General features: G+C 39.1%; 1 protein-coding gene across 4 annotated transcripts; it reads left to right on the top strand.

Moving 5' to 3' along the window:
• Positions 1-2,564: 2,564 nt before the first annotated feature.
• On the top strand, positions 2,565-27,058 carry LOC308185769 (uncharacterized protein). 4 transcript variants are annotated; one of them, XM_080574320.1, is made up of 6 exons: positions 2,565-3,367; positions 3,695-3,774; positions 20,713-20,814; positions 25,600-25,661; positions 26,091-26,381; positions 26,883-27,058. In XM_080574320.1, exons 3-6 carry the CDS (start codon positions 20,753-20,755, stop codon positions 26,900-26,902), a joined length of 435 nt encoding a protein of 144 aa, XP_080430446.1. In that variant the 5' UTR covers positions 2,565-3,367; positions 3,695-3,774; positions 20,713-20,752; the 3' UTR covers positions 26,903-27,058. The 4 variants fall into 4 exon arrangements, with proteins under 4 accessions (XP_080430446.1, XP_080430445.1, XP_080430447.1 ...); XM_080574319.1 differs by lacking the exon at positions 3,695-3,774; XM_080574321.1 differs by lacking the exons at positions 2,565-3,367; positions 3,695-3,774 and adding an exon at positions 16,392-16,613.

Genomic DNA, 27,058 nt, shown 5'->3' with positions numbered 1-27,058 from the left:
TGTTTGACTCATGATAGCTGATACTCTAAAATCCAGTGAGGATAGTGGTATCTTGCAAACACAAGAACATATGTGCCAGCCACTGCCATACTACAGCAGGGCAGGCAGACATGAAAGGTTCAGACATGTTTATGACCCAGACAGATGCGCAGATTTGTCAAAAACATATTTTGGTGAGAGTGCAGGCAATTAAAAAGCAAAATCATTTAACTCCATCGAATGGTGGTTAATACCACATGCTGGGCAGGCAGTCTTACTAGTGATGGGAGGCTTAGAAGGACAAGAAGGATTAGAGGCTCTGAAGCATTTGTGCTTACTATCTTCTAACCTGTTCAGTGCTCAGTTTACAAAAATCTATTAGGACAGTAGTCTTTCATAAGCCATTTATTACTAAGTATACTATATATATATATACACCGTATACTATATATATGTATATGTAAATACCTCAAGATTTATTATCCATAATTACAGATCTGCTTATTGTCATGGATTTTCAACCGGCCTTTAATCTTTTACACTGTTTGATCAATTAAGTCAGTGAGAATTTTACTTAAGGCCCTTTGTTTCTAGTACTTCAATCACTATGACTAACTAGATTACATTTTGCATTAGAAAAAACAGAGCAAAGTGCATTGAGGCTTGCTTATCTGAAATAAACTTGAGAAAGACTCTGCCTGTCTGAATATCAAATCTTAGCTGATATCCAGTCCAACCTACGTGTTTAAAGCAGGATCCGTTAGAGCAGGTTGCTCAGGGTTATATCCAGTTATGGTGTGAATATCTCCAGGGATTAAGACTTCACATCCTCACTAGGCAATACGTTCCATTGTTCAATCATTCTTTGAGTAAGGAGTTTATATATATATCTAAATATATTAATATCAATATATTTAATATATTAATATACATATATAAGGATATATATTATAAATATATGTATATATATATATAAGGAAATACATATCTATATCTTTTTTCTTATGTTCAAGTTGAATCTCCTGTATTTCAAAATGCGTCCAGGTGGTTTTTGCCTTGTCACTGGACAGCATTGGTAAGAGTCTGTCTCTGCCTTTTCCACCCAACCTCTCCCTCCAGCAAATATCTATCTTCATCAACAAGAACACCTTGGGCATTCTTTTCTCCAGGATGAAAAATACTAGTTCTCTCAGCTTCTTCTCATTTGACAGTTGCTTAATTCTGTTCATCATCCTCATGACCTTTGGCTGAACTGCAGTGGTTTCACAACGATGGGCAACTAAACTCCACCACACAGCTCTCTCACTGCCCTTTCTCAAAGGAAGAGGGGGAAAAATACAAGAAAGAAGAGCTGAAAGGTTGAGATAAAGAGAGGGAGAAAACACACCAATTACCATTGTGGGCAAAACAGACATAGAATAGGGAGATTAATACAATTTATTGCCTAATTTATTGCCTAGCAGACTAAAACAGTGAGATTCTAAAAGCAAACTAAAAACACCTTCCCCCCCATCCACCCTCTTCTATCTTCTCTCTTCAAGCAGCGCAGGTGGATGGGGAATTTGTGTTGGAGTCAGTGTACAACATTTGATCTCTGCTGCTTCTTCATGGTCACTCCCTGCCCCTGCTCCACGTGGGGGTCCCTCCCACGGGATGCCATCCTTCCCGAACTGAGCCTGCGGGGGCTGCCCACAGGCAGCAGCTCTTCAAGAACTGCTCCCACATGGCTCCGTACCACGGGGTCCATCCCCCAGGAGCAAACAGCTCCAGCACGGGTCCCCCACAGGTGGCAGCCCCCCCCCAGACCCCTTGCTCCTGCATGGGCTCCTCTTCCACAGGCTGAAGCTCTGGCCCAGGGCCTGCTCCTGGCGGGGCTCTCCGTGGGCCGCAGCCTCCTCCAGGCCACCTCCACCTGCTCCACCGGGGGCTCCTCCATGGGCTGCAGTGTGGAGATCTGCTCCATGTGGGACCCATGGGCTGCAGGGGGACAGCCCTGCTCCACCAGGGGCCTCTCCACAGGCCGCAGGGGAACTTTTGCTCTGGCACCTGGGGCACCTCCTGCCCTCCTCATGCACTGATCTTGGTGTCTGCAGGGAAGTTTCTCTCTCATGTTCTCAGTTCCCTCTTCCAGCTGCTGTTGTACAATATTTAAAAGAAAGAAAGAAAGAAAGAAAAGAAAGAAAGAAAGAAAGAAAGAAAGAAAGAAAGAAAGAAAGAAAGAAAGAAAGAAAGAAAGAAAGAAAGAGAGAGAGAGAGAGAGAAGGAAAGGAAGGAAGGAAGGAAGGAAGGAAGGAAGGAAGGAAGGAAGGAAGGAAGGAAGGAAGGAAGGAAGGAAGGAAGGAAGGAAGGAAGGAAGGAAGGAAGGAAGGAAGGAAGGAAGGAAGGAAGGAAGGAAGGAAGGAAGGAAGGAAGGAAGGAAGGAAGGAAGGAAGGAAGGAAGGAAGGAAGGAAGGAAGGAAGGAAGGAAGGAAGGAAGGAAGGAAGAAAAGCTCCAGCCTTTTGGAGCCAGCTGGATCTGTCTCTTATCAAACATGGGGCCACTCCTGGGCTCTGCTCACAGAGGCCACCCCTTCAGCCACCCCTTCAACCCTCTTCTTTACAAAACTTTGCCACATAAGTCTAATACATGGATTCACATTGGTATCTCTATATTGGTCTTGTACTGGGTAGCCCAGAACTTAGAACAGAAGACAGATGTGGCCTTATCAGCCTTATCCCCTTTGTCTATTAAGATCACATCGTAGAAGGTTATCAGGCTGCACAGGAATTATTTTCTTTCATAATCCTTGCTGACTCTTTCCATTTACCTTCTTGTCCTCAGCATGGAAACAGCTAGCAGCAATTATTATTTTCATCATCTTCCCAAGGATCAAGGTGAAGCTGACTGTCTTGTAGTTTCCCAGATCTTCTGTCACCTTTTAGAAGATAGCGGTGACATTTGCTTTCTTCCAGACCTTACTAATCTCCCCTGATCTCCACATCCTTTCAAAAATGACAAATAATGTCCTTGGGCCATCGCCCCTTAGCACCTATGGGTGCATCCCATCAGGGCCCATGGAAATGTGTAGGTACAGCATGTTTAGATGCTCCCTAATGTGATGGGACCCCCTCCTTTTAATCCCAGCCTGTCCTTTCTAAAAAGCCTACATCTAGTCTTTAAAACACTACTGTTGTGTGAACCAGATCACTGTGAGATCTGTTTGAGATCATGCCCCTGCAACTATACTCATGTCTCTGACTCCTCTTGTTTTTTTTTTTTTTTTTTTTTTTTTTTTTTTTTTTTTTCCCCAGGAGACATGTATTTTTGTGCATGAATTTCAGAGATCTGCCTGGCTGCACTGATTTCCGAGAAAAAGTATGAGAGCTCCTCCATCATGCTACCCTCTTGGTAATTCCTTTTTTTTTGTGCATGTACCTGAGATGACCCCCCCCCCCGCAGACCTGATTTGTTACAAGCCTTTCTTGTTCCTGTCAACCTGTACACTTTGCTTGCCAGCCTAGTCCACCTTTTGACTATGTGTCATCTCCCTAAACCATTTTTCCTAGTTTAAAGCTTTCCTTGGCAGGTTGTCCAGCCTACTGGCAAAGATGATTGTGTTGGAATTATTATTTTTTTTTTTTTTTTGAGAGAGAGTCCCTGTCTATTTCTATCAGTCCATGGTTCTCAACAAGGGTACTACAGTTTTAAAAGTCAATCCCTTCTTGTTGTCTCCAGCTGTGTAACCAGGTTTTGGCCTGCAAGATCTGTCCTGGACACAAGCCCCTGACAAGCAGTAAAACTTTCCCCGGCTGGAGGTAGGATCAGCAGAGTCCTCTGTTCCTGCAGCAGAAAATATGACACAACTGTTACTCACTGCTTCATCCTCATGCTGCTGAGCTGGCTCAGGTTCTTAATTGGACAGAACTTCTATCCCCTCATCTGCAAATGGGGCAGGAGTAACTGGAGTTTTGGATGTCCAGATGTCCTTAGGGAAGGTCCTTTGGTCCTCCCAAGGATTCACTCTTTGTAAATACAACAAGCCCTGCTGAATTCCTTTGAGTCTGTGGCTTTTCTGTCTTTTATGAATTAGAAACAATTAGAAACAATTAGAAACAGCACAGATTTTTTTCTCATTAAATCAAAAATTATTTGTGTTAATTTAAATTTAAAATATTTTAGTTTTGTAAGAATTTAGGGATAAGGCATAAGATCTCCTTGGGAAGTATTATTCTTAAAGGAAAGGAAAAAAAAAAAAAAAAGCTGTAACCAGATCTTGTGTATGAGGCTAAGTTACTTCCTAGTCTATGCATGTATTCAATAGTGGGAATCCCTTCAGGAGCACTAGAAATGGAATTCCTACACAGGAAAGTTACAAGAACTATAGGTAAGCATGAATTCCATTTCATAGTGGGGGTCTCCAGATAGCCAGTATAATAGAGCTAAGTAGTTAAAGTGTTTACTTTTGTCCTTTTTCCACAAACATAAAAACAAGACTTTCCACTGGAAAATAAATAAATGAATAAAAAAATCTTCTAACAGTTTTATATTACTCACATACATATCAGAAAACAGACTGTATACAAGAAAATGTATAGTATCTGTAAAACTAATTTTACAAGTAATCTCTAAAATTCTGGGAAAAAAAAATACGACATCTGTCTAGCATTCTGTTCCATGATGCTTTTCATCCCCCATAGTCATTAAGCCATCCCCAAATCAATAAAAAGACCTGACAATTAGCGGTTATTCTAACGGAACAATGGATGCTGTCTTTCTACTAGAAGGGAATTAAAACACTTAGAATCGTGGAATAATTCAGAGTGGTCATGAACTTGAGTGACCTGGTCCAACCCCTGCTCAAGACAAATCCTGTTAGTTTATTTTGCTCATGGCTATGTCCAGCTGAGTTTTGAATATCACCAGGGAAGGTGATTTCACACCCTCTCTGAGCAATCTCTTCCACTATTTGTCCATGCTCATAATGAAAAAGATTTTCCTGGGTTCCAGCCAGAATTTTTTAACAAAGCTTCTTTCTTTATTCTCCTTTTGCCCTCTTAAGTATCTACAGACAGCAGTAGGTTATCATCTCAGACTACATTTTCCTGATGTTGAATAAACTCATTCCCTCTTTGCATCTTAGTGGCTTCTGCTATTCTCATTCCAGTATGTCTGTACCATTCTTAAACTGGGGAGTCCCAAACTTGATATAGCTCTCCCAACATGATCTCCCAGTTGCAAAATATTTAGGAAGAATCCTTTTCGTTGACTTGTATGCTCTACTTTTGCTACCACTTGAAACAATGGTTTCAGTTATCCTGCAGATTTTAAACCCAATCATTTGTCATCTTTTAAATGTATATCTTGTTAGCTTACTGTTGTGATTTAACCTGGCCGGCAACTAAACACCACACAGCCGTTCCCTCACCCTCGCCCCTCCCTCTCTGGGATGGGGGAGAGAAATGGGAAAGTGAAGCCTGTGAGTTGAGATAAAGACAGTTTATTAAGACAGGAAAATAATAATAATAATAATAATAATAATAGTATTACTAATAATAATGTGTACGAAACAACTGATGCACAATGCAATTGCTCACCACCCGCTGACCGATGCCCAGCCTATCCCTGAGCAGCCGGCCCCCCCACCCCGGCTAGCCACCCCTATATATTGTTTAGCATGACGCCAGATGGTATGGAACACCCCTTTGGCCAGTTTGGGTCAGCTGTCCTGGGTCTGTCCCCTCCCAGCTCCTGCTGCACCCCTAGTCTGCTCGCTGGCAGGACAGAGCGAGAAGCTGAGAAGTCCTTGGCTTGGTGTAAGCACTGCTCTGCAACAATTAAAACATCAGCATGTTATCAGCTCTTTTCTCAACCTAATCCAAAACATAGCACCCTACCTGCTACTAGGAGGAAAATTAACTCTGTCCTAACTGAAGCCAGGACACTTACAATTGTCATTTTTGGCTAAGACTTTGTAAAGGACGATGTTTAAAAATACCAGATATCTGTCAGTTGGGGATTACGTTTCACTGGTGAGACTTTGATTCTATTAGCGATTATTGTTGACTGAAAGGACAAATGCAGACACAAAGTAGCAGTTTTACACACTGAGATGTTGGTAATGATGCTACGTCTGCACTCTGAGACACATTCTGTTTTAATGTTTGAAGAGGTGATACCTCTCTTTTAGCCGAACCCCCTTTGTTTTCAATGTGTTTGAAACTAAACCTGATATTTACTACTAAACTGACCTTGCTTATTTTGTTGTCTTTTTTTTCTTTCTCCTTTTTTTTTTTTCAAAAAGGATATTTACATGTTTTATTTTATTTGTAAATCCACTGAATTTTTCAATATTTTCTGTTTTCACTGCAGAGAGAAAATGTTTTTTTTTCTCTCTTAAAGTGTGAAAAAGTACAACATATAGAGGACTGTTTAATCTTGCTTAAGATGGTATGAATTCCTACTATCCAGTTTCACATGCATAGTAACGTTTACCTGAAACCTGTGTATTCACTTTTACTTCCACACTACCTAAGACTGAATTTCCTATTCATTTGTTAAGTTGCTTGTTTCATACCGCTAAAAGCAAATTTGAATGCAGATCCAACCCATTTGATTTACTTATTTGTCAACAGATGACCCCTTCACAGGGCTTTTATATTAAATGAAACAATTTAAAACTTGAATAACTTTCTTGTGAGTGGGTTGCTTCAGGCTGGATTTTTCTTACTTGGAAATATAGCTGTGGAAACACAAACAATCAAAACAAAACATGTTCACTGTGAAAGTACAGGTCATTTATACAGAACACTTTCTTTTATGTTTAAAGCCAAAAAGGAGAGAGACTTCAAGTACACATTTTTCAACTAATAATTTTCATTTAAATTATTTGAAGTGCCAGGCTTCTACCAAAGAATATTTACTTTAGTATGTTAAACTTTAGTAAGACAAAGATGTTAACCTTGTCACTGGCCAGAAATATTTTTATGTCTTTTTTTTTTTTTTTTTTTAATTCAGTGAAGGTGTGATACATAACATAAGATAACATAAAACATAACATAACATAACATTTTCTGTAATGTGTTATATGTATATCATTTATCTTATTTATACCATTTTTATTTTTATTTATTTATTAAGTTTTCAAATGAACGTTTCTGGATTTAAAATTCTTTTTACATAAATTTCTGTTTAATTTGTTGGAAAATATACATTTGTCATGTAAACATACTTGTTTGGAATCCTAAGGCAAGTTAAATGAAGATATTTTTGCTGCAATACAAAAGATTATAAGGGTATTTTGAAGAGTCTGTGCTTCAGCAGTGGCAGCACAACTGCTGTTTTAAGGGACGAGAATAGCTGTTATTGTCAACATAGTTCTGAGAACACAAGGTCTTAGGCTGTCTGCATAGAAGTGATTTTGACCTTGGTAAGAATTTGGTAGATGGGTCAGACCTTAAATAATTGATGTCTTACATGCACTACAGGATTTATGCAGGACTCAGACATATTTGAAATGAACACATTGACCATGACTGCAGCCTATTAGAAAGAATCCTATTTCACATTGTTCGTGTTTCTGAGTAGTGCTACTCCTGTACTTGTATTTTGCTTTGTTTTTGTGTTTTGTTTTGTTTTAGTGTATTTTACATTTCTTCGGTTTCCTGTGTACCTTCCTTACATCTACCCACTGACTGTCTGTCATATTAAAGGCATGATTATGATTTTCTTGGCAATTCCACTTGGCAATAATCCTTCATTTACTGTGCAGATACACAAAGCACACCCAAATATGTAGTCTCTGCAGGGCTGTATAAACATGGCTCTACTCTTTTGTTTAAGCACAGCTCTGCTAAGGAGAGTCCTAGCACTACAGTCCAGAGTTTCATTTGTCAAGTTACCCAATCCAGCAAAATATTTGACCTTGAAATCAGATAAAGGTGTTTTATGTTGTTTTTGATGGTGCCATTTCTCAGAACTATTCAAAATAGTATTTTCAAAGTTTATGTCTAAATCCTTAACCAGAACCTTTTTTATTTCCATAAGGTGACAGAATTGCAGACTAAAACATTATCAGTAGAACAGTTACAGGGAAGATAGGGAAGGTATTATTTGGCTAAGAAAAGAAATCTGTGTCAGGCTGAAAAATTCAGTTAAGCTAAGCTGGATTTTGGTCTTGTTTTGAGGTTATCTATATTTACTTTTTTCTGCACCCCTGCACTCCTGCACTGAAGCTGAACTTGTTTGTTCCAATTTCCTCAAGTGTGAAAAGAGAGCATCTGAGCCTAGTTCAAACTCATGCTTTGTCTGAAAAACCAAGACAGCTAAAAAGATACCAGCAATTTTGCTGGTGAATCCTTTCTAATTTTGAAATGTAAGGCATAGGATCCTCTTGGCTAGAAAACAATGTGGGGAACAAAACAGTTTCACACACTAGTAAAGGAAGGATTTTATTTTTCATGTTGAAACTCAGACCATATTGCATGAATCTCTCAAGGTTTTAAAAGTATTGTTGTCTTCTTTCTTCTTTTTTCTTCAGAAAAAAAGATGAATCGTTCCTTTCTCTCTCTCTCTTTTTTTTTTCATTTTTAAAAGTAAATTAATATTCTAGATTTTCTGTAATTTTTCAAATATCCAAATACAATGGAAAGACATTATAAGGCAGCAGACTGCATGACTACATTGCTCTCTAAAAATAAAAGAATATACAAGAATAAAGTTGCCTTTTTTTTTTTTTCCCATTTCTCTGTTTTAAAAAATTGAGAAAACTGAGCTTTTTGTCAAACACTTATAAGTTTTCTGAACTAAAAGAGAAATTCCATGAGATCTCTGGTAGATAATAAATTATTATTTTTAGAAATTAACACTACTTGCAGATACTTTACTTAGAAACAAGAAAGGAAAAGCTTGTCATTTTCAATGTATTTCAAAACTAACCAACTGGTAGATTATTTTCCATTTTTCTTTTGTTGCACTTATTCGTTAAAGAATATCTGCTGATGTAGCTCATTTGTAATGAATTAGATTAAATTATAAAAGACATTTCAGAAAGTGCTAGGGATACTGTAGATAAGAGGATAAAGGACACCCAGCCTGCTCATTTTGTCTAGGAAGGTTACACTATAAATAGCTATCTTTTGCCCTCCAATACATACATTCAACGGGAGCATTGAAGTCAGCAGCACAGAAATAAATGGGAACTCTGTGTGTATGTATCAGAGCAGATTTTTTGTCCAGCTGAATGCATTGTACTAGTTATAGCAAGATCCAGAGATTATAAGAAAACTGAAATGTTCAGAGTAGTGAAATAATCTATAAATCCCCCTAATCCTGCTGTGTATATTTGACTGTACTAGGACATTCATGACACAGGAATATAATACACATCAAGACAGGATTAAAATAGGTACAGATATATAACTATACATAGCGTGTTTCACCTATCTTATGTATTACATTTTATAGTAGAAAAAATAAGATGAATTTCTACTATTATTTTCTGCCATGATTATTTTTCATAGTTTTGAAATCTTGTTATATTAGAAACCACTATTCCTCTCACTTGGCCTCTATTCTTAGTCCCACAGATTCTGATGGGAAGTTTTGCTTGCACAGTAACATAAAATGCAACTTTATTTAGATATGTTAGAACATCTGGAAAATAATCTTAGGAGGTATCACAACAGCAAGCATATCAAAAACTGTCTGCTAATTTGGTGCCTGTCTTCTTCATATCAATCATCAGAACACAGAAAAAGTTTGTGTAAGCTTCCTTTTGGCAAATAATGAGTTTATCCAGAATAAACTAGTGCCAAAATAGTGGTTTTGGGACAAGCAGATCATTCAATCTGTAATAAATCATCAGGCAACTTGGGAGTCTTTCTGTTTTCATTTAAGGATTCTACTTGTAGAGTAGATAAATCTATTTATCACTAAAGCCACAAGCTGTTCCTTGCCTTCATTTGATATTTTTACCCTTTTTTACTGCATTACTGAGGGGTCAGCAGGCCAGGCTACAGGTAAAGTATTATTATACAGAGGTAACTTTCTCTCCAGACACTAAGGTCTACCCAGTCTGGAAGCTGCCTCCCACCACAGAAAGCTGGTTTGTCTGGAGAGAAATCTGCCATGTCCTAATGTAACTGATAAAAAGTATCTGTTTTCCCAAAGCAGGAGGAGAAAAAGAGACATCTCTTAGTATCTTAAGGTGATGGGAAAAGTGAAAAGAAATTTTAGGAAAGGCAGAGGAAAATGTGGAAAAATACTTATATGCAGAAGAATAAACTTCAGCAGCACACCTGACCAAGGCCAAGGAAGATATAACTTCCTGACCTTATTAACTTCCATAAGAAATAGGAAGCACTGTCCAGGAGGAATTCTTGTCCTTTGTGCCTTGATAAAAAGCAATGGCAATATCCACCAGCATGCTCAACAATGTGTTTTCTTATATATGTTTCCAAGCATTTACACTTTGGGAAATATTTTGAGGGAGGAAACATGCTTCCATCACAACTCTTGAGTCAGGGCTGCATTCTGAACTGAATAGGCAGCATGATTTCAGGAGTGAATCTTAGAAGATGAATTTGGTAGGGGATTCACTACTAAAAAAAAACACAGAAGAATTGATCTTGTTAAGTCACCAGAAATGCCAAATATCAAGTATACCAGTAGATGAGACCACTTACTGATAATTTGTGACAGGCCATTTTCTGCACCAAGAATAACATTCAGATAAATGTTCTGAAAAAGATCAGAAGAACATGTAGTGGTTTAACCTGTCTGGAAGCTAATCACCACACAGCTGTTCCTCACCCTCCTCCTCTTCCCCCATGGGATGGGGGAGAGAATCGAGGGGGAAAAAAAGTTTAAAAGAAAGCTTGTGGGTTGAGACAGACACAGTTTATTAGGATGGAAAAGAAAGGAAAATAATAATAAAAATTATAATAGTACTACTAATAATAATGTGTACAAACAAATGATGCATAATGCAATTGCTCACCACCCATTGACTGATGCCCAGCCTATCCCTGAGAAGCTGGTCCCCCCATCCCGGCCAGCCACCCCTATATATTGTTTAGCATGACGTCAGAAGGTATGGAATACCCCTTTGGCCAGTTTGGGTCAGCTGCCCTGGGTCTGTCCCCTCCCAGCTCCTGCTGCACCCCCAGCCTGCCCACTGGCAGGACAGAGCGAGAAGCTGAAAAGTCCTTGGCTTGGTGTAAGCACTGCTCTGCAACAATTAAAACATCTGTGTGATACCAACATTATTCTCATCCTAAATCCAAAACACATCACTCTACCAGCTACTAGGAGGAAAATTAACTCTATCCTAGCCAAAACCAGGACAGAACAACATATAGAATGGCTGGTGGCTCTAGCTTCTGCAGCTGTTTGAAGAACCCAGAAAAGCTGATAAAGGCGAATAAAGGGAGGTGCCTCATGATGAAAGAAAACTTTCCCTTCCATGGGCTAATTCCAGTTTTGCAAACTGTTGCACAATGTGAGAATTCACTTAGAAACTTTTCTAAAACATAATCACAGAATCACAGAATGGCCGAGGTTGGAAGGGACCTCTGAAGATCATAGAATATCCTGAGTTGGAAGGGACCCTTAAGGATCATCAAGTCCAACTCTTGATACCGCACAGGTCTACCCAAAAGTTCAGACCATGTGACTAAGTGCACAGTCCAATCTCTTCTTAAATTCAGACAGGCTCGGTGCAGTGACCACTTCCCTGGGGAGCCTGTTCCAGTGTGCAACCACCCTCTCTGTGAAGAACCCCCTCCTGATGTCGAGCCTAAATTTCCCCTGCCTCAGCTTAACCCCGTTCCCGCGGGTCCTCTCACTGGTGTTAATGGAGAAAAGGTGTCCTGCCTCTCGACACCCCCTTACGAGGAAGTTGTAGACTGTGATGAGGTCTCCCCTCAGCCTCCTCTTCTCCAGGCTGAACAGGCCCAGTGACCTCAGCCGTTCCTCGTACGTCTTCCCCTCCAGGCCTTTCACCATCTTCGTAGCCCTCCTCTGTACACTCTCCAACAGTTTCATGTCCTTTTTATACTGTGGTGCCCAGAACTGCACACAGTACTCGAGGTGAGGCCGCACCAGCGCAGAGTAGAGCGGGACAATCACCTCCCTTGACCTACTAGCGATGCCGTGCTTGATGCACCCCAGGACACGGTTGGCCCTCCTGGCCGCCAGGGCACACTGCTGGCTCATATTCAACTTGCTGTCTACCACGACCCCCAGATCCCTCTCTTCTAGGCTGCTCTCCAGCGTCTCATCGCCCAGTCTGTACGTGCAGCCAGGGTTTCCCCGTCCCAGGTGCAGGACCCGGCACTTGCTCTTATTGAACTTCATGCGGTTGGTGATCGCCCAGCTCTCCAACCTATCCAGATCCCTCTGCAAGGCCTTTCCACCCTCATTCGAGTCCACTACTCCTCCAAGTTTGGTGTCATCAGCAAACTTGCTCAAAATACCTTCTATTCCTACATCCAGATCGTTTATAAAAATATTGAAAAGTACCGGCCCTAAAATGGAGCCTTGAGGGACCCCACTGGTGACCGCCCGCCAGCCTGACGCAGCCCCATTTACCATAACCCTTTGGGCCCTGCCCGTTAGCCAATTGCTCACCCATCGGATGATGTTTTTATTTAGCTGTATGGTGGACATTTTGTCCAGTAGGATCCTATGGGAAACCGTGTCAAAAGCCTTGCTGAAGTCCAAAAAAATCACATCAGCTGGTTTCCCTTGGTCCATCATACGGGTGATCTTATCATAAAAGGAAATCAGGTTAGTTAGGCAGGACCTGCCCTTCACAAACCCATGCTGGCTGGGACCAATGACTGCTTTGTCCCCCAGGTGAGCCTCAATAAGTTCGAGAACCATCTTCTCGAAGTTAATTTTATTTGTAGATGTTCATACAATGTTGTGTTTTGGATTTAGGATGAGAATAATGTTGGTATCACACAGATGTTTTAATTTAGTTGTTTCAGACCAGAGCTTACACAGAACCAAGGACTTTTCAGTTTCTTGTGCTGCCCCACCAGCAAGGAGGCTGGGGTAGCACAAGAAGCTGGGAGGGGACAGAACCAGGACAGCTGGCCTAGGCTGACCAAAGGAATATCCCATACCATATGGCATCATGCTCAGCAATAAAAGTTGATGTAAAGAAGGAGGAAGGGAGATGTTTGAATTGATTGTATGTCTTCCCAAGAAAGCATTAAGTGTTATGAGCCCTGTTTTCTTGAAAGTGGCTGAACACCTGCCTACTGATGGAAAGTACTGAATGGAGTCCTTGTCAGGCTTAGCTTGTGTGTGAGGCTTTTGCATATCCTCATGAACTGTCCTCACCTCAACCCATGAGCTCTCACACTTTCATCTTTCTGATTGTCTTCCCCATCCCACCTGGGGACAGTGAGTGAGCAGCTGAGTAGTACTGAGCTTTCTGCCAGGTTAAACTACCATAGTAGTGTGTTCAAGCCTCAGAAAAGAAATACCATATAGTAAAGTTTACTGGCGTAAAGAATATTTTTTTTCTTTGGTCAGCTGATATGTTTAGGAATAACTGATTGTAACTTTATTCTCAAAAAAGCTTAACTATTTTTATTTATGGACTTATATTTCCTTGCAAGTTTTGCCTCACTTGTATTGTTGTAAAACATTGCTGATAAGAGGAATACTGCCAGAGTTCATGACAACAAATCTAATTCCTTTATTTTTGCACTGAAACACCTTTTTTTTTTTTTTTTTTTTTTTTTTTTTTTTTTTTTTTTTTTTTTTGTATATTTTTAAGGCTACAGTCAAATCTGCAGAACTGTGCTATCTGAGAAACTGTCCTGGGGTAGAAGAACAAAAAATCTTTGTGAATGAGATGCTATATTGAAATGGCATATAGGCCAGTGAAGATTTTAGAAATAACACACAGTTTCGTGTCAGAAAACACAAATTACATTTAGTTCTTTCCTCACAGCCTTATTTACAGTACACTGGGACTTTTGAGTGAAGGAATGGCAGTTAATAAAACATTTGATGGGTATTAATTACTTTCCACTTAATTACCTGCCATGTGGATCTTGTTGAGCTATTGATTACTGGCAAACATACATCCCAATGGGGATAGTGTGATTTAACTTCATCCAAGGAGTCAATTAGTCCAAGTAACACTGGGAGAGCTAGTGCTCTGCCTCAGTAGCTGGGATTTCTTTCCAAGAATGGTAGATAAGCTATTTATTTGTTCATTAAAACACAGTACTATTGTCAACAGGAGGCAGTTACCAGGTGATACTGAAATTGGTAAAGTGTCATTGCTTCATCAAATATTAGTGGCGGCTTGTAGCTGTGAAGTGGGTGAAAAGACCATCTCTGATTTGAGAGCACAGATAAATGGATGAGGTCAAGATGTTAACCCTTGTTTCCTTACCTCATCCGTGTGAACTTCAATTACAAATTTGTAAGTGCAAATATCCCAAGTGCAATATGTCTTTCACTATCATTAATTTGGATGCTGTGGGACAACAGATCCCAAGCTGTGGCATGTGACATTCAATTAATATCACCAAATGTAAAACATGGCTTTACCCCCAAATCACCAAGAGTGAAACATGGCATGACCCCCAAATCACCAAGACTAAATAATTCTCTGTTCTCCAGAAAGGATTTTCTTCTTCTCTGACAAGAACAGCATGCTGTCTTCACATTAATTAATCTGAGTGAAACCTTGTGACTTAAACCACAGATATAATAAACTATTATTCATATTTATAGTTTGATTAGTATGTAACTGCAGATTATGAAACACGCATCTTGAATGGAAATCAAAGTTCGATTAAACACACACACAACCAAACAACCCACCAAACAAAAACCCACCCCCCTCAGAAAAAAAAGCAAAACAAAAACAGCAGCAACAACAACAAAAACAAAAACAAAAGAACACAACTGACAAGAATTAAGGTGGAGAATTAAGTGTTTAAGAAATTGCTGCAGTAGAACTTCCATGGTTTTGTCTAAAAATTTGGATATTATTACCAGAAGATGTCTGGAAAAAAAACACCATTATTTTAAATGTAAAGGCTTGCAGTTCAGAGATGATGAAATATAATATACTTGAAAGATATTTTCTCTTTGTGATGGTTTAAAATGTCATTTTAAAATTAGAATCTCCTAGAAGAATTGAACAGATAAATTTACTGACTACAAGTAGTAGATTAGATTAGTTTAGATTAGATTAGATTAGATCTATATGAATGCATAAACCAAGAAATTGACACAGGGACACAGGGAGATATCCTTCAGTCATTTCCTGTAGAAGAGTGTCATGAAATTTATTAGATTATCTATCTATCTATCTATCTATCTATCTATCTATCTATCTATCTATCTATTTACGGTGACCTGCATAAGAACTTGTATTTTTAAAAATCCACAGAAAAGACAGAGGGAAACATTCAAGTTTTGTTAACTGCCATACACGAATGATGTCATATACCTATGCTATGTTTAATGTTGCTTGAAACAAAACAAACAAAATAAACCAAACCAAGCCACACAAAAAAATAAAAATAAAATTGATTCACATTTTAGTTCCCTTTTAATCTACAAGAGTAGAAACTAACTTTTAAATAATACCGCAGTTCAAACTGAAAAAAAAAAAATAGAGATTTGCCCAGATTTCATCTTTAAAAACAGAGTTTTTCATATATGTTCTTTAAGAGAGGGTCATTATATTTTGAGCTTGTAACAATACGAGAAAACCAAACAAATTCAACAGATATTTTTCTTTGTACCTCATTTGAAATTACTTGTAAAGTTGGATCAATTTATATAAATAAATAATTTAATTTATTGAGTTCTTCAAAGTTTATGGTTCCTTTAAAGTTAAATACATTTTACAAAGACTTTGAACACTATGAAAACAAAGGGGTTATTAAAATTACATTTACATTTACATCTTGAAAAATAGCTGTGCAAGAATGGAAACAGCGAGGGAAATTTGTGAATGCTGTTGAGATCTCCTTTTTGACCTGAGTTTCTGCTTTATAATGTTGTGAATAAAACTAAACAAAAAACAGACTTTTTAAGCTTGTCTCCTGTGTTTACAGATGTTTGCAAGGTAGTATCAGGCTTCTATAAAACTGTCTGTGTGAGTTACTTTATGGTCTCGTAACTTACCTTAGTAGCATACAGTGAGGTATAACCTCATTTATGTCAGTTGAATAATTCTGGATTGTTATAAGTAGATGAGGAGGATCAGTCTCCAAATCATTGTTAATAGGAAACTTAATATATGATACTGTTCAACAGTTTACTGGGTCTGGCTGAGATGGAATGTGTCTCTGTGATTTGCATTTGAGGTTAGAACAGTGTTGATAATACACCAATGTTTTGGGTATTGCTGATGCATACTGAGTCTCTGCTTCCCTGATTGTAGACCACCAAACCAAGATGAAGACACAGATGAGGTGTTCTACAAGCAGCTGACAGAAGTCGCACAGTCACCAGTGCTTGTTCTCATGGGGGACTTTAACTTCCCGGACACATGCTGGAAATACAATAAAGCCCTGAGGAAGCAGTCTAGGAGGTTCCGACTCAGCTGATTAGTGAGCCTACCAGAGGGGGTGCCCCACTAGACCTGCTGTTCACGAAAAGGGAAGGACTGGTGAGAGACGTGGTGTTTGGTAGTTGCTTTGGGCATAGTGACCTCAAAATGGTAGAGTTCTCTATTCTTGGTGAAGTCAGTGGGGGGATCAGTAAAACAGCTACCTTGGACATCCAGAGGGCAGACTTTGAACTCTTCAGGACACTGGCAGGGAGCCAGTCCTGAAGGGCAGAGGGGTCTAGAAAGGCTGGGTGATCCTTAAGAAGGAAGTCTTAAAGGCTCAGGAGCAGGCTGTCCCTGTGTGCTGTCAGATGAGCCGGCGGGGAAGAAGACTGGCATGGCAGGACAGGGAAATTTTGCTTAGTCTCTGTGAGAAAAAGAGAGTTTATGTCTGGTGGAAAAAGAGACAGGCAGCTCGGGGAGAGTACAAAGAAGATGCCAGCATATGCAGAGAAAAAATCAGGAAGGCTAAAGCTCAACACAAACTCAACATCTTCAGGTATCGGAACATGGCCTATACAACCCCATGCAGCGCTACAGGCTTGGGGCAGAGTGGCTGGAAAGCTGTGCAGAGGAAAAGGATCTGGGGGTGTTGGTTGATGCTCACCTGAACATGAGCCGGCAGTGTGCCCAAGTGGCCAAGAAGGCCAATGGCATCCTGGCTTGTATCAGAATAGTGTAGCCAGCAGGACCAGGGCGGTGATCGTCCCCCTGTACTTTGCTCTGGTGAGGCCACACCTCGAGTACTGTGTTCAGTTTTGGGCCCCTCACTACAAAGACATCGAGGCCCTGGAGTATGTCCAGAGAAGGGCTATGAAGCTGATGAAGGGCCTGGAGCACAAGTCCTGTGAAGAGCGGCTGAGGGAACTGGGGTTGTTTAGTCTGGAGAAGAGGAGGCATAGGGGAGACGTTATTGCTAGAACTAGAACTAGAACTACCTGAAAGGAAGGTGTGAGGAGCTGGGGGTCAGCCTCTTCTCACAGAAAACTAGTGATAGGACTAGAGGGAATGGCCTGAAGTTGCGCCAGGTGAGGTTTAAATTAGAAATTAAGAGACATTTCTTCTCAGAAAGAGTAGTCAGGAATTGGAATGGGTTTCCCAGGGAAGTGGTGGAGTCACCATCCCTGGGGGTATTTAAGGAAAAACATGGTTTAGCGTATAATACTAGTGGTAAGGGGCTGGTTGGACCAAATGATATTGAAGGTCTTTTCCAACCTTAATGAATGATTCTATGATTTCCAGGAAGTGGCTGGATATCTGCCTGCCAATGGTAAGTAGTGAATAAATTTCCCCTTTTTGCTTTGCTGCCATGTATGCCTTTTGATTTTCTTATTAAAATGCTCACCTACCAAGTCTCATATCATGATCTGCTGGATTCTGCACATGGGAACTGCACTGGGGTATGAAAGGCTGGAGATCAGCCCCACAGAAAGGCACCTGGGGGGTTTTGATTGATAGTAAGCTGAACAATAGCCAGCAGTGTGCCTTGGCAGCCATGAGGGCCACCCATGTCCTTGGGATGTATCAAGTAAAGCAGTGCTAGCCAGTAAAGGGAAGTGATTCTCCTGCTCTACTCTCTGCTGGTGCAGCCTCACCTTGAGTACCGTGTGCAGTTTTGGTCGCCACAGTAGAAGAAAGACAAAACTGTTAGAGAGTGTCCAAAGGAGGGCTACAAAGATGGTAAAGGGTCTAGAGGGGGAAGACATATGAGGGATGGCTCATGTCACTTGGATTGTTCAGCCTGGGGAAGAGGAGACTGAGGGGAGACCTCACTGCAGTCTACAGCTTCCTCATGAGGGGGAGCAGAGGGGCAGGCTTGGATCTCTTCTCTCTGGTGACCAGCAATAGGACCTGAAAGAACAGATTGAAGCTGTGACAGGGGAGGTTCAGGCTAGATATCAAGAAAAGGTTCTTTATTGAGAGGGTGGTTGGATGCTGGAACAGGCTCCCTATGGAAGTGGTCATGGCATCAAGTCTGCCAGAGTTCAAGAAGCATTTGAAGAAAATTCTGACACATGATCTGATTTTAGGTGGTCTTTTGTGGACCAAGGAGTTGGACTTGATGATCATTGTCCCTTACAGCTCATATAGTCTATGATTCCTTGATTCTATGATGCTGTCCATCTTTTTTTTCTCCTCCTTTCCTGTTAAGGAGGAGTGAGAGAGAGAGAGAATGGGTGGGGTTCTGCAGCCAGTCAAAGTCAACCTGCAGAAAAACTGCTACAATTTTAACTGGATTTTAGAGAGTTTGCACACCCAATACAACTCCTCATATATGTATCTATAAACACACATCTCATTTTATCTTTAAAACTTTTGGAGCACATTAGGTTGACTTGTTTTTACATGTGACTGCAATGTAATTACTTGTGGATGATATTTTATAAAGATCATGTGATCGTTTGATTCAGACTAAATGAGAAAAGAAGTCCCCACACAGAAGAAGATACATTGTAGGATAACTCTCAGACTATTCTATTTGCTCCAGTGTGCCCATGTAAAATTTTTTGGATTTTGTCTATAATATAAAAAAGTCATTATTCCAACTAGGAAGTTTTCTCTCTTTTTTTTTCTTTTATAATTTTCTACCACTTATTTTTAATTCAGTCATAGGCTTCAGTACAATTAAACAAAGAAAGCACAACTCAGAAGAAATACTTGGTCAATAAAATATCATATCAACAGCTATAAATCTCTCATATATTCAAGGCATAAGGACAAGAGAGGAAGGTTTTCAAATTTCTATTTTAATGTAATTTTAAATGCAATATAGGGGTCACTGTATCTTAGGATAAAGCTCTGGGAAGCTGTGAAAAAACAGGTGAGCAGTAGGGGATGGGGCAGAAATTATTGTAAAACATTCTTGTCTCTCCCAGTATCAGGCTTCTGTAGTGGTAAATTAGCATGCTAAAATGAAAGCAATTGACCCATTTTAGATGGTGGTGAAGTCTGTGTGTATGCTGTGGAGGAATTATTTAGTGGAGTGTTGTGCTTTAATGTGGTTAATGGTAGTACAAAAGGGGAATGGGACCTTGTTTTTCCGCTTACGCTGTAAACAAGGTTTCAGGGGAAATTCTTTGAAGTACAGAGATCTAAGCTGGCCAGTTTCGAATCCCCCCTGAGGTACTACAGAGGAACAGTAGGTATCTGATAATGTTTACACTTCATGTAAATCTTTTTTGGCATCAAACACACTGTTGACAAACAAGATAAGAAGTGGATTATTTAAAACCGGTGCTTAAGATAAATCGGATACTTATATGATTTGTGGCATTAAAGCTTTTACTGTCTCTCTCATGACTTTGAAAAAAGAATGTAAAACAGTAGAAGACTAGATTTTCAAAGCTCTGCTCTGCTTGTGTTCTTACTTCAAGACCCACAGCCAAGTTTTCAGAGGTGAGGAGACAGGCCACAGTGAAATCTGGAAATGTATTGCGGACATCATCCATGTCATGAATTCATCCTGAGTATGCTGTTCTTTCTGGAAAACTGTATGTAAAGTACAGTTGCATCCCCCAACTCCTGAGTATTTCCAAAGTTCTGGTGTAAATGCCAGATTTCCTTCCAATAACTCTGACACTTATCTTTGTTGGAGTAGTTCCTTCCATCTAGTTAAACACACAGAGAAATATGTGAGCTACAGTGCAGTGGTATGAGGAGTCAAAGCTGTAAACAAAAACGTAAGCTGTGCTGACAGAAGCCGGTAAGGAGCACTATGGTTTAAATATAGCATCTCAGGACTTCAGAAGACATTATAAATTGTGCTACAACACAAGTCTAACTTGTGTTATATTATGTTGAACCCTATGTCTTTTTGTGTTGAAGTACAGTTTCATTTTCTTCCCCCTTAACTCTGCAAAAGAAAACAATAAGGAAACATCGTCATAAACAGCTCTGAAATATGTGATTATCATAGTAATTATGTGGCTTGTAAAGTATTTTTATAAATATATTTGAATCCACTCTATATGTGGGATCACATTGCTATCCATACAAAATACAGGAATAAGTTTCTTATTCTGCACTCTTAAAAGTTTTTCTCCAAATATTACTTATTTGTTTATAGGACTATTAAGTTTTTATTTCATCTTCCATAAAACCTCTTGAGATGGACTCTGGGTTGTATATCTAAGATGCTGGTTTTGATCTGCTATTCCAGTAACATCACTGGAGACCTGCAAAGCTGCACATTATGGGAGATGGATCTACTGAGAAGTTTAAAAGCTTTCTGGAATACAGGTTTACAATATCATTCAATACGGTAAGCACTGACTTGTCATACCTGTGATAAAGAGCCAATGGCCTTAATTGTGCTCTCTGTTTCAGCAAAGCACTTTTTTTTTTTAATTCTTCTTTTTTTTTTTTTAATTCTTCTTCTTTTTTAAATCACTAATGCTGTTTATGTTCACAAAATGAGGCTGTGAAACATGTGTGTTCTCAACTTTCTTTGATCTAACCGAGACATGCGAACTCACAAGGAAGAAAGTGTTGGGGTGTTGCAGGATTTACTTACAGCATTGAAGCCAACGTAACAGCTTGTTAGAGTGTACAAGAAGGGGCTGGGGAGTAAAGTCGGGTTTAGGACTTGCCCTTTCTCATGAGCAGCAGTCTGACAGAATAACTTAGAAAAGGAGGTGGAAGTGGCAAAATAGGTGGGAGATAGCTGTGGAGGATTATCTGAAACAGTGGCCAGCTGTCAACTTTCAAGGTTGACCAGCCTTTTATATGACCATCCCTAAATTAGCGGAAGAAAAATCCACTTAATACTACTGGCAAAGCCTTAGGTACATATCTATTGGCCATTTGGAAAGCGAAGACAGAAGAAACCTCATCAAATGGGAAGAGCACTACAAAGGCCCACTGTCTTCAGCAGTTAACTCCTGTCTCTTCAAACACTTCAACAAGATTGGAGGAAAAATGTATTCTGTCATTTGTTCCTTTCCAAATGCAATGGACACCTAAATGATAGTGATTTATAATTCCCAATGGGATTTACAGCCCCAAGTGAACCACATCCTCTGAGACCAGAAAGATTTCCAGGAATAAATGATCATGGCAAGAAACAATCATGGCCATCTACTCTGTTCTATCTGGTGTCTGAAAACAACAGAACACTGGACGTGAACCTGTAGCTTGTTTATAGCCCCTGATGGAAGAGATGGCTTGTAGTGTATTTGGGACTGTTTCATTAGTGTTTCTTCTTCACAGTGAGGGTGACGGAGCATTAGAACAGGCTGCCCAGGGAGGTTGTGGAGTCTCCTTCTCTGGAGATATTCAAGGCCCGTCTGGATGCCTACCTGGGCAACCTGCTTTAGGGAACCTGCTTTGGCAGGGGGGTTGGACCCGATGATCTCCTGAGGTCCCTTCCAACCCCTACAATTCTGTGATTCTGTGATTATTTCTTCTTTTCTCTCTCTTTGATTTTTTGTTTTTGAAATTATCTCTTTGGGACAGTTCATGGGAATTACTTTAAACTTGATGATGAGAACTGGATGTGTAAATGCTCCTCTCATACAAAGTTTTGATGTCCTATATTTGATGTCTTTGGAACAGATTTATTTATTTATTTATTTAATTTTAGGAGTTACAGAAATGTTTGAATACGTTTTGGAAGCTTTCCAAAATATAACCATGACATTTTGTAATGGATAAGGGGTGGTAAAATGTGGCTTTTAAATAAGTAAATAAATAAATAAAAAACAAACAAACAAACAAACAAAAAAGGAGAGAAAAAATACTTCTGATGTTATCTTGTTGCTTGATTGAGAAATCACCTAAGAAGTTAAGGCTTTTATCAAGGAGATTATTGCTGTTTTACTTGACAATAATCATACTGAAAACATTGCTTTTTCAACCCTCAGTAAAAGTTACACTCAACAACATTCCTCAAAAGTGTTTTCAAATAGTAAAAACCTGTTTTGCTAAAGACAACTATGATAAAATCAAGTATTTAAAATTTATAGTTTTGAATATTTGAATCTGATCCAGAAATGGGCAAATAAATACAGAAATATTTTATTGCTTTCAATTCAAATAGTTTATATTAAATAGAAAAAACCTTAAAATTCTAGAGAGCAACAGTTAACAGCTAACTTTGTCTTTACCTTAAAAGTATATAAAGAAGAAGATTAGTGTAAATGATGATGTGGAGTTCTGTAGAAGATATTGTTGGCTTGATTTTGAAATGACTGGTATATTTCATCAAAGCTTAGCCACTATACAGACTTTTCCTGCAGAAATGCCAGTAGACTTTTATCACATTATATATAGTACATTTGTATATGCTCAGTGCTTGGTGACAAAATATTCGAGAAAAGTTTCAGTGTTTATGCTTTCAATTGGTTCTCAGTTGTTTTTTTTTGTATCTTTCTACATTCCAAAAGGAGACTGCATGACTATTATGTGTCAAGCTATTTTCACTTCAGAGGGCAAGAAAATTATACCCAAGACAATTCACAATGATCCAAGGACACTCTCTCAAAGTTACAGAGCAAACTAAATACATCAGAAAATGTATCAGATGTACAATTAAAAATAATATATAAACAGCCTCTTTTGGAAAGGAGGTACAGCCAAACTGTTTGCAGTGGAGCCATCCTGGCTATTATTACCATACAGAATCCTCTTCAAATTACCCACCAAAATGAAAACCTGAAAGCCATCTCTCTGCAGGTGTTTGCTCAGGGATGGCTAGAGGACAGTAGTTGCTCTCCCCACTAACTGAGCCTTTCAGTTTCCTTCCAAAAATGGTCATAGCTTTTCTGATCTCATCAGGTCGTGTAGAATTCCAGGAAGACTACTGTGGGATGGACACTTTGGACGTTTCATTTGTAGTCAGTTATAGCACACCTTTCTCTTTGGCTTTTGTGAAAAGAGATCGGAGGCTGCCCCCATGTCGGTCAGAGCCTGTTCCAGCTGGCTCGAAAATGGACCTAGTGCTGAATAAGTCTGAACCCATCCACAATGCTGGTGTTTTCCCTGTGACGGCACAGTTAAGAAAGGGTAAAAATTGCTTTGCTGTGAGAAAAGTTTGAGAAAATGAGAAACATCCCTACGCACAGACACCAAGGTCAGTGAAGGAGGAGAGGGATGAGGTGCTCCAGATACTAGATCAGAGATTCTTCTGCAACACATAGAGGACTCCATACTACAGCACATGATCTTCTTATTCTTATCTTGACCTATAAATTTTTCATCTTGTTTTCTCCTCCTGTACTGCTGAGAAGGGAGAGAGAGAGGGTGGCTGGGTAGGCACCCAGGCCAAGGCTCAGTTTTTTATCTTGTCAGTAGAGAAATGTTGCCTTATTACAATACATTTATTTATTTTTTTATTGAAATCGTCTGATCCTGGTAGAGTTATGAGAGATGATTTCTACAGCTGAAGAGCTGTTCCAAAGTAAATAAATCATATCTGTCTGGACAGATGCAGACACAGAAATTAAAAATACCATATCTTGGAAGATAAATTATCTAAAATATACTCTTTGATAAAAGAAGCACTTAAAAACAAACAAAAAAAAAAGAAAAAGAAAAATATTATTAACAGATAGAAGTTATAGAAGTTATCTGTTCTAAATAGTGGGTCAACAGGACACAGTGTATTTGCAAGAAATGTACAATTCCCATTTGTGACCATAAACACTGTGGGGTCCACATCTCTATGGGTGAAAACCAAACCCTGTTAGCATACAGATGTGTGGTACCTTTTAAAATCCCTGCAGTATCTTCCTACCTGCTGTGCTTAATTTCAGATTCAAGTGCTGTCATTAAAGGAAAGGAAAAAAAAAAAAAGAAAAAAAAAGGCACATAACCAACTGTTTTTGCCTATATCTGTGCCCTACATTGCATTGGCTTGTTCTCAAATATTTTCCTGGTGTCACAGCTCCCCAGACATTTTTTGAATATATGATCTTTTAGCCCCTAGATCCTACTTTTCTTTTTCTAGATGGAATATATATGTTTGACATACAAAATGGCAAGTTTCTTATTGTTTTCTTATAAACAATTTTCTTGCAAATCTTTCTTGGCAGCATTCCTTAAGAAAAAAATAAAATCTCTACTGTAAAGTTTGTATTTAGAATACTAAAAAAAAAAATAAAAAAGATCTGTTACAATCTGGCAAGACATCAACTCTCTTCCAAGACTAGTCGTACTAAGCCTAATTCTCATTTTGATTTATTTGACTTTGGATATAATGCAATTAAATTAGCAAAGACAAGTAATGAACAAAACCCTGGGGATGAATTAGCCATTGTATCTGGTCCATTAATCTCTTCTTCAATTCTTGAGAATTGTGGCTCACCCAGACCCAGAGATCAAATAAAATGCCTAATTGGGAAAATCCTAAACAAGAGTATCCTGGGGAGCTTGAATTTATTTGTCAACTGTTCAAACAACTATGTTGTTTATATGTCTTTAAAACCCTGATACTTTACCACCACTATATCTTAATCCAGATACTTTGAACACAGGAGGGTGATTGAGAATTGTTTTCAATTAACTGGAATAGAGAGAGACACTTATTCTAAAAACAGTTGTGTTGTGAACATTCTGCCAAACATGCTGAGAATTTTAGATCAAAACATCAGGTTTGAGGAATGCTCTGAAAACTCTGTGAGGGTAGTGGTAAGCACAGCTAATGGATATTCTGTTTTTTTCAATAATGTTTGTATTAAGCACTGTGATTCAATAAGAGGAAGAATTATGGTATAATAAATTATTTCTGTTGCTGTTGATGTTTTTGTTAAATTCAATAACATATTTAGAGGGAAAGGTAACAAATATGGGACTTCTTTCTGCTTCTTTTTATTCCAGAATTGCATGCTGATTTTTCTGGAGGTCCTGAAACACAACCAGTGTATTTGATCTCTATTTGGACTTGAACAAAAATGCTGAGAACAGTTAAAAGTCCATACTTGCTTTTGAGCATTATAATATTTTATGTTTCTATTGTCACTAAAAGAATAGAAACCCATTTTCCTAGCATGAAAAAACATTTTTCTGATGATGTATTTCATTGTTACTCAATTTTTTGTCTCTCTTCCAGGGTAGAGAAAGAAAGAAAAAAAAGCCCGTGGAAAAATGCATGGCCAGGAGACAGAGGGTTAGGTTCTTGGTTTTTGTCATTGTTTTTTGTTGTTTGTTTGCAATCTTTACCACTGGTCCAATCTTTACCACTGCAATCTTTACCACTGGTTCAGATATGACATACAGATCAGAAAAGCTGCATGAATTCTTGCACGCATCTTTCTTACTACAAATTCCTGATCTCAGTTGCAACAACAATGATCATGAGATTACAGTAGTTTGCTTACAGGGTGTGCAAAATAGCTCTAGCATGACTGTATTCCATGTTATGACGCTATCAAGAGGGCTCTCACTGGTTATTGTTTCTGTACCCTAGTGGTACTTTTTCTTAGATCAGTGTGTGTTTTGGTTTTGGGTGGGCTAGAGTTAGTTTTCTCTGTAGGGCCTCGCACAATACTGTGTTTTGAATATTTGATGAAAATAGTGGTGCTAATACATCTATGTTTTTAGCTGTTGCAGAGCAGAGTTTACACAGAACCAAGGACTTTTCAGCTTCTTGTGCTGCCCTACCAGTGAGGAAGCTGGAGGTACACAAGAAGCTGGGAGGGGATAGAACAAGAACAGCTGGCCCAGATGGACCAAAGGGATATCCCATACCATACGGCATCATGCTCAGCAATAAAACTGGAGTAAAGAAGAAGGAAGTGGGCTACATTCAGAGTGATGGTGTTTATCTTTCCAAGAAATCACTATGTGTGATGAGCCCTGCTTTCCTGGAGGTGGCTGAACACTTGCCTGCAGGTGGGAAGCAGTGAATGAATTCCTTGTTTTGCTTTACCTGCATGTGTTTTTTGCTTTCCCTGGCAATCTGCCTTCATCTCAACTCATGAGGTCTCAGAGTTTTACCTTTCTGTTTCTTTCCCTCATCCTACCTGGGGAGAGTGAGTGAGCGGCTGGGTGGTGCTGACAGACTTCTTGTACTAGTCTATAGGGCTTTATGAAATGCTACTTTTGAAACAAAGTTGCAGTGAACGAGCACATTAAAGGTGCTCTGTAGTAGGGGATAGAAGAAAAGCTGTCCGGAATGGTGTAAGTATAGTTGGAGATTGATTAGAAACCTCTATCTCCATGCCTATTCTTCTATGACTGTACGTCTTTGTCTCTATCAAGTACCAGTCAAGCAATGAAATAATAACTCTAATAGCAACTTCTCATAAAGGACAAGGGGTGGTTATTCCACATAACACTGATAAAATATATTTGGTCCACAAATGTATACTCAGTTTGTACTCTGCTTCACAGGGCTAAGAACTAACAGATGAAGGAGAATCTGAGAAAGAAAGCCTGATGAATTAAAGTTATAAAAATCTCGCCCTGAAAAACAAACAAACAAACAAAAAAACAGCTTTTGAATGTTCTTTTCTTCAATCTGTATGAAGTATTTCATATTCCTGAAAGTTTCCTTCCAAATGTGAAGA

This window comes from Anser brachyrhynchus, assembly GCF_964034855.1.
Source record: "Anser brachyrhynchus genome assembly, chromosome: Z".
Classification (NCBI taxonomy): domain Eukaryota; kingdom Metazoa; phylum Chordata; class Aves; order Anseriformes; family Anatidae; genus Anser; species Anser brachyrhynchus.
The sequence above is the reverse complement of the archived record's forward strand: the minus strand, read 5'-3'. Positions and strand labels throughout refer to the sequence as shown.

Bases quoted from the DNA above. Each gene is read 5' to 3' on its own strand.
- LOC308185769 (XM_080574318.1), top strand. From the start codon at position 20,687: ATGCTGGTTTTGATCTGCTATTCCAGTAACATCACTGGAGACCTGCAA. The intron at 25,662-26,090 runs GTTCTTGGTTTT...CTATGTTTTTAG, and splicing joins GCCAGGAGACAGAGGGTTAG to CTGTTGCAGAGCAGAGTTTA. The intron at 26,382-26,882 runs GTGGGAAGCAGT...TCTGCTTCACAG, and splicing joins GGCTGAACACTTGCCTGCAG to GGCTAAGAACTAACAGATGA.